Source organism: Schistocerca piceifrons, chromosome 1 (assembly GCF_021461385.2).
Source record: "Schistocerca piceifrons isolate TAMUIC-IGC-003096 chromosome 1, iqSchPice1.1, whole genome shotgun sequence".
Taxonomy (NCBI): Eukaryota; Metazoa; Arthropoda; class Insecta; order Orthoptera; family Acrididae; genus Schistocerca; species Schistocerca piceifrons.
This window is the reverse complement of record NC_060138.1, coordinates 147,791,627-147,799,621: the sequence shown is the minus strand read 5'-3', so window position 1 is coordinate 147,799,621 and position 7,995 is coordinate 147,791,627. Positions and strand designations below refer to the sequence as shown.

Sequence of the window (7,995 nt, the reverse complement as noted above, 5' to 3'; positions counted from 1 at the left end):
TTCACTGATTCAGTTAGTAAAACAGGGTGTTATTCAAAATTTCAGAAGTTTTTACACAGCTTCTTTTCTTCAAGAGGTTATCAATTCAGACTGTTCAGAGGCAGATTAAGAAAAATTGACATTAAATACGCTATTTTTGGAACCACTTTGGTGTGGAATAAAGTTAAACCTGCTACTCTTCAGAAGTCTTGGAAAAGAAACAGACTCCACTATTCCATTCGATAATGATGCTGTTGTTAAAATGTTAGATGCTGCTCAAAATGAAATAAATTTCCTGCAAGATGAAGACACTGGCAATAAAGAAATTGTAGCTGCCGAATATCAGTCAAACTGATAGTAAAAAGTATATAGGGCCACAACAAAAATTCAACTAATAGACATCAAATCCTATGAAGATGAAGGGACTGATGTAACAAACTCAACACCTCCACCTACCTGGAATGAAGCAACTGCCGCTGTTGATACACTTACAAAATTTCTGAAAGCAACAAATCGTACTACACTGCACAAATTATAAATGTGTATACTATATGTAACGAGCTTTTGAAGAAAAAAATGGGACACACAAAAAACAAAAGGCCAGTAGGTCTCATTTCAGGTGAGCTAAATATGGAAATACTGTATGTACTGTAGCATAAAACATACACAGTGTTGCACCACAGTATAATAATGTACTGTCCTGAACTTAAAATAAAATCTTAAAATTACATTACAGAAGATATACAATACAGTTTTTCCATTTGTTCTGTAAAATGTTCTTTTACACAGCATGATATATTTTTCATGTTTTTAACAGAAGCAGAGAACATATGATAAATAACCAAAGTTCAGTCGACAATCACCCATTGTTTACCCTGTGTCTCCCATTCATGTCTTATAATGGGTTTTAGCATCAATATTACAGCTCTTTCCGACTGACAGAGTTTCCTTTTTGTCATACAAGATATCTTTATTTCTCAAGTAGTACTTGTCTTCTTTGTAGACAATGATTTAATCTGTACAACTTTTTGGGGAAAACAGCTTTCAAATAACGCAAGGACGTCATTTAAAAAAGTGTTGAATTTTTTATTCTTGTCATGCGTCATTCCCACTCATGTATTTTAGGAGTTTTCTAAAACAATCTACTGACTACTCTCTGCAACTCAGTTCTGGGAGTTTTTGTATCCTGACAGTACTCTATTAACATTTAACCATAGGACCTGCATGTCATGGTCTGAGATAATTGACTATGGTTTTGTAATAGAGTGATTTCCATTAGACCGTTGTATAAGGATGTTATCATTTGCTGTGTTTGGGCAATTAGGTGCCCTAATTGGGTAGTTTACAGTAGAAATTAAGCTCAATGGTAATGCTATGAACCATATACAGTTCGTGTTTCTCAGACATATTGAGTCTCACTTTTATCTACAATAATAATATTTGCTGAAACAATGAATTAAATTTTTTTACCAGTGCTGGGAACTGAACCCAGGTCTCTTGCTTAGTAGGCAGTTGTGCTATCTGTGGGGGGGACATACTAGGTAGTCTGTGCAGGTGTAGTGCCTTGAGTCCCAGTGTGGTGCAATGGATAGTGCATCTGCCTATTAAGCAGGAGACATGGTTTCAAGTCTCAGAGCTGGTACAAATTTTAATTAATTAATTATTGTAGATAATACTAGTGACTGAAATGAATTCTTGCTAAAAAAAAAGTTAACGAGAAATTCTACATTAAAACTACCAGCAACCACTATTTCCTTGTTTTTTACTATTAAATACACTATTAGAGCTTCAAGGTGGTTTATGAACACATTAAAATTACCAGCTTGTGCCCAGTATTCACTAACTATTACAAAGGATTTATTATGATATCTGCTTCTGTCAGACATGCTTCCATATGATGATCTCAGCAGAATTTACAGATGTCTATTTTCTTAAATTTATGGCAATTCCTGACGAATCTGGGAACTCCTCCTTTCTCCATTTCTGTTGCACGGAAGTGAGATGTTAACTTAAATCTGGTAACACTTGTTACATCTATACTGTTGAATCACATGATGTTCGGAGAGACAGATTATGTCATCTAATTTTAATGACTAATTCATTAATTCAGATAAATAGTTCACTGAACTGTCACAGTCTATGTCGCTACACAGTTTATTGTCCATGGCTATCAGAGTCCCAAGATGATTAGTTAGTGATAACCTTGCACAGTGCTATCTAGATTTCTGACAGCTCTAATATAATGTATGTCTGATGATGCCATAAAACTCTAGGTCAAATGACAACATAACAATTTATTTACTTACTTTTGGTCCTGTGACATCTTATAAAGATATATATGTGGTAATAAAAATACAGAGAAGATCAAGATTACATATGTATATAATAACAATAATAGAATTGATTACAAGTGACTGTTTTGAAGTGTGATGTAAATGAAAATGGTTATGTTAATACAGTATCATATACGCAGTTAGTGTGATGTATCACACAAATTCCTGTATTATGTTTGGTAATTTTACATAATAAGATTCCATTTCTGTCAGTGAAGAATTCATTTAAATACTGGAAATTGTGGTGCATCAGCTTCATTTTTCAATAAGCTTCCTTCCTTTAACAATTTATTGATGTTGGGGGTCATGATTATATAATTGCTTGTCTGCATGAAGAACACTTTTCTGATAGGTTGATATCCTGGCATTGGCTTTTGTATAGGGATCGTATACAGTTTCTATTTGCTGTTTCTTTAGTCGGTGCTCTGTTACGCAGATATTAACTTTCAGATCGGAGTCTAGTATTATTTGCAGTTTCTTGTAATATGATTGAACATTATGATGTATTGTACGAGTGTTGTATGAAATGGGAGAAAGTTGGTTTTGTGTTGCTTATTGTGACTACTACTTCTAGTCACTTCTGATGAACCACTTACCTCATATAACATCCTGACTATCATTTTCCTATGCTCTTCTCTAGTCTGATTCCTAATAAAAATTATTCAGGTGGGAAGGAGGCAAATCTTTCTTTCTGCTAACCTCGTTGGACACTGCTGCTGGTCCTGTTCCTGCTTTATTCATTTCTACACATTTTTTCAGTGAAAACTTATACAACGACATTCTGTGTGTGTTTGCACGCACGTGTGGCTAGTTTGCTTAAAATAAAATGTTTTACTTAATTGGCTTCCACCCTTTAGTTATCGATCTATTCGTAGAACGAAATGTATACTTCTTTATTTCGTTGTTGCCATAGTGACTGTTCGTGACAAAACCGATCAGGAAACTGAATGAAAAACTTACAATAAAATTTACTGATTTTTCCATAGGGAAGTGGAGGCGGACTGTAAATATGCTGTTTAGTTGCAGTCGATTTATAACCCTTCTAAAAGGAAATATTGACGTCAGTTTGCCAGGGGTCAAAATCAGGAGTTATGACTTTTTATCGTTATTTTATAGGAATTAAGTTTCGGTTGAGTAGTAGAGAGTGGGTGAGAACGTCGATTGTGGATTTGAAACAGCTAGCAAAGCGTTTCTTTATGAAGAGATGCAGTCACAATTCAAACAACATTGTTCGATTTCTGAGATTTAGTTGTTATCTCTTTGAGAGTGGGATGCAGTGGTGGAGGTGTCAAATAGCATGCAAGAAGAGTGTAGGTGAATAGTGAATACTAGAGTAAATGGTGTATATATTTTTTGAATAATGTAGATCACAAGTTTCATTGTTATGAATTGATTTTTATATGTCTGATGGCTACGGCGCGCTTCATCGGCAGACATTTAAATGTAATGTTTTTAGCTGACAGCGTTTGACACTATAAATCAAATTGTTAGCTGCCGTCATCCCTGTATAAAGCTGCTCAGATGTCTGGAAGAGATGACATGTACTTCCCACCGCCACCTCCACCTGTTATGCCTGTTTTGCTCAATAGCATCCCGCCGATAAATCCGATTAGTGCGTGTGGCTTCATTACTGTACCAGTCAGTGTAATACCATGCGGATTTCAGCATCCGGAGCAAGAGTTATTTGAGGCAACGAGACTGCTGTGGGAACGAGAAAGAAGCGAATATCCTCCAGAAGTATTATGTTACAACCACATACAGCCAATACTTCAAGATGGACCAAAGTAAGTTTTCTGGCACAAAAATTTTATCTATCTTACTCAGAATTGAAGGTATAGCGAATGCACGACCATTGTGCTCAGCCGGCCGGAGTGGCCGAGCTGTTAAAGGCGCTACAGTCTGGAACCGCACGACCGCTACGGTCGCAGGTTCGAATCCTGCCTCGGGCATGGATGTGTGTGATGTCCTTAGGTTGGTTAGGTTTAAGTAGTTCTAAGTTCTAGGGGACTTATGACCACAGCAGTTGAGTCCCATAGTGCTCAGAGCCATTTGAACCAACCATTGTGCTCAAAGGACTATCAGGAATTATAAATAAATTTAGACTGAATAGTAGTTGATTACTAACCAATAAAGTTGTTTGGTTTTGTGGTGGATTGTGAAAAGCGACACAAAAGCTGTAACTCAGATGAATCCAGCTGTTGTTGATACTTGTGTCTGTATATATAAACTGTTGCCTCGTTATATGATAGCTGAAAATAATTTTCATGCAGAAGTTTGTTTGTCTGTGTTTCAACCAAATCATTAACAGCTGGTATCCTTCCGTGTTCTGTTAGTGTATCATTGTTTTTGTTGTTTGACACAGCTGTAGCATCTTCCTTTGTAATCACAGTTGGAAATTCCAGTTGCCACTTTACAGCTTTTACAGCCAGTAGAAAAATATACTGTGTCAAGGTTAAAAATTTACAAAGTAGCCTATTTGAAACATTAGGATATACAGGAAAGTCTGGAAGGTCACCAATATCAATTAGCCTATTAAGTTCCATTAAAAAATCATCATTATTATTATTATAGAACTTATTTAGAAAGGTAGATGTAGTGCTGTAATTTCGTCAGTTAATATTTTTTATAAAACTGGTTACTTGTTTACAGTGGTACTTTTCCTTAATTTTTGTTTGTGTTGTCTGTGTAAATGCATCTTTCACACAGTATCGTATGTGTGAACATCTTGTTTTGTATGAACAAGGCTGTGTTTGTTCCTCATAATTATTTTCACAAATTATGTGATCTCCAAGATACATAAGCAAGGCAGTGTAAGAAATTGTAATTTTTAAAACAATGGTTGCACGAGTTTCTGGATGGTCTCTTTCAAATAATTATCTTTTTGTGTTAAAATCATCCACTGAAATGAAAATTTCCGTAAACAAAATAAATCAACATCTTAACAAGAAGTCTTGTCTGTGCACAGTACACATTTTTTCATACAATACCGATTGGTTCTTAATTTATTATTTATGGTATATGGTTCAACCTTCGTGAGAGACACAAACACGTTGCAACTTTTTTCCTTAAACGGCTAGTTTTAGGATAACCACACAGCAATCTGTGATACACACACCACTGTTCATTCAGTAGGATCTACAGTCTTCCTTTAAATTAGTAGATTTGTATCATATGCAAATTCAATACTTTTTGAACAGGATTGATAATTTGGGCAACTGAACCCATCACTTATGCTTTGCCGGCTCTCAACCAAACTCTCACATTTCAACCTAATCTAGATATTGGGCTGTGCTACAGACCAGTCTGTCACCCTAACCTACATCCCTGAGAATACAGATCCAAAGAAAAAAAAGTGTGTGTGTGAGCTGTTTTGTTATGAGCATGGCATGCATGCACATTGTAATCAAATGTATTTTTGTTTTGTATTGGGTGGTATTCATGGAGGGTGTTTTGGTTCGTGTGGTGGCCGGGTCTGTGTCGTAACTGTGTTTCGAAATAAGCATTTAATTCAGCAGAAATGTTTGGCAGCAGTGTGGTCTTCTAAACCAGTCATCAAGATTATGGTCATACGTCTTAGTTGTGTTTGTATATATCTGGTCAATTGTTGTGGCAGAGAGAGTTGTTATCTATGTTGCTGTTTCTACTGCTTATCTGTGTTGCTTAACATTTTGTCTGAGATCAACAGATCAGACAGTAAAATCAGGTTAATATGGAATATTGGTAAGAAAGACAGGGAAAGAAGCTATAGAATATGACACTGTTTCTATGAAAGACAGTGGGAACATATTGAAAGGCAGTTGATGTGTGATGTGTAGCAGATGTGATAATCACTTTTTAGAAATAAGTGAGAAAATTGGTGCAAGTAGTTCAGGAGATATAACAAACAGAAAACCAATGAAGTGATACAGAGAACATTTAATGAAATAAAAATTAATTTCACTTCCGCATCTGAAACAAGAAAGGTCACCAGGACACTAAAAAATAAATTTTTGCTATGGGGTGCACAACAGATCCAATAACTCACTATAAACTTGTGTCCCAATAACATGTCATGTTATTAGTCATGTATGTAATGCAATTAATTCAAGGGGTTTTCCTACACAGGTTAAAATTCGTCATTCTTGGGCCTCTCTGTAAGAAGATTTTTCCACAGATATCAGTAACTACCACCCAGTGTCATTCCTTACATTGTTTACTAGAATATCTGGAAACTAATGGACACCAGGGTTATCACCTACCTGTGTAGTAATGAGATACTTAGCCAGTCAGTGCTGGATTTCAAAAGGGCCACTCTACTGAGACAGGTATTTGTACATTTGATGAGCACATAGTAAGATCTATGAATGATAACAATGCAATGTTGGTTTTTAATGATCAGGATGGAAATATGCTGACAGACAAGGAAATGATTGTGGGCATTGTCTCACTGCACAAAAAGAACAATAAAATGAATTGTAGCTATTATAGAGGGCTATCTCTGCTGACTGTACAAAACAAAGTGTTATGATTAATAATTCTTGAAAACTGAAGCCTTTTGCTGAAGAAATTGTTGGAGTGTACCAGGCAGGTTTTCAGGCAGGAAGGTCAACTGTGGATGAATTTTTCATCATGAGACAAATTTGTGAGAAGTACTTGGAATTAACCTACTGGTTTCTGGTAACATTTGTAAATTTCTCAAAGGCTTATGATGTTGTAAACAGATTAAGTATGTACAATGTCCTGAAGAAGTAGGGCATACTGAAGGAGCTAATTAACTTGGTGAAGGTGTGTACAGCTGAGACAAAAGCTAAGGTGAAATACTAGGGGAACCAGCCCAAGGAATTGTCATCAGTATAGTTGTGAGGCAAGGTGATGCCATTTCTCCATTGCTTTTTAATTTGGTCGTGGAGAAAGTAGTTGGGAAATGAAAAGATAAGGCGAAGGAATGAAGCTAAATGTAAGAACACAGCTATTGGAATATGCAGATGACATTGCAACCATAGTGGAGTCGGAGGAGGAGATGACAGGAACTATAGTAGACTTGGCAAATAATGCCATTGTTGGACTGAGCATTAATGCGAAGAAGGCAGAAATGGAGTATTCAGGGAAGCCACTAATAATCTTTCATTACACATAGGAGTGAGGAAGGTGGCCAGAGTAGATGGCATCTGGTTCAACAGGCGTAATTACATAAAACAAGAAGTTAATAACATACTGTCATTGAGTCTGAAACTTATATCTGTCTGGAGCAGAGATGTCATCAAAAATATATTACAACCAGACTTGAAACCTATAATGCAGTGATAATACTAGTGTTTTTATATTGAACAGAAAAAGATGAAGGAAACCTCTTGATTTATGAACAGAAAAATCTTTTGTCCAACCCATGAATAGGACACATGGAGATGTAGAAAGAACTAGGAATTGTGCAACTTGATGAAACAATTGAACATCATGCTGAAAATGGGAACACGTAGAATAAGACTGGGGACACATTGCCAGGGGGCCGGACACTTACTACCCCAAAGTTTTGCTTTCACGAAAACGTCATGGAACCCGTCCAGCAAGAAAACTAGGGAACTGATGAAAGGACAAACTGCAGTAGGATCTTCAGTGACTGGGTTTCTATGCGAAGTGGGTCCAAAGTGTATAAGATTGCCCTCTATGGAGGAACATTTTAAGGTCAGTACTTGATCTTCAGGGT

At 36.3% G+C, this 7,995-nt stretch overlaps 1 protein-coding gene across 1 annotated transcript in view; it reads left to right on the top strand.

The window, feature by feature from the left end:
* The first annotated feature begins 3,584 nt into the window (after window positions 1–3,584).
* Window positions 3,585–7,995, top strand: part of LOC124788689 (UPF0692 protein C19orf54 homolog) — a 50,171-nt gene continuing 45,760 nt past the window's right edge. Inside the window, exon 1 of the mRNA XM_047255973.1 lies at window positions 3,585–4,096. Within this exon, the coding sequence (XP_047111929.1) occupies window positions 3,834–4,096 (263 nt within the window). The 5' untranslated portion in view covers window positions 3,585–3,833. The remainder of the gene's footprint in view (window positions 4,097–7,995) is intronic.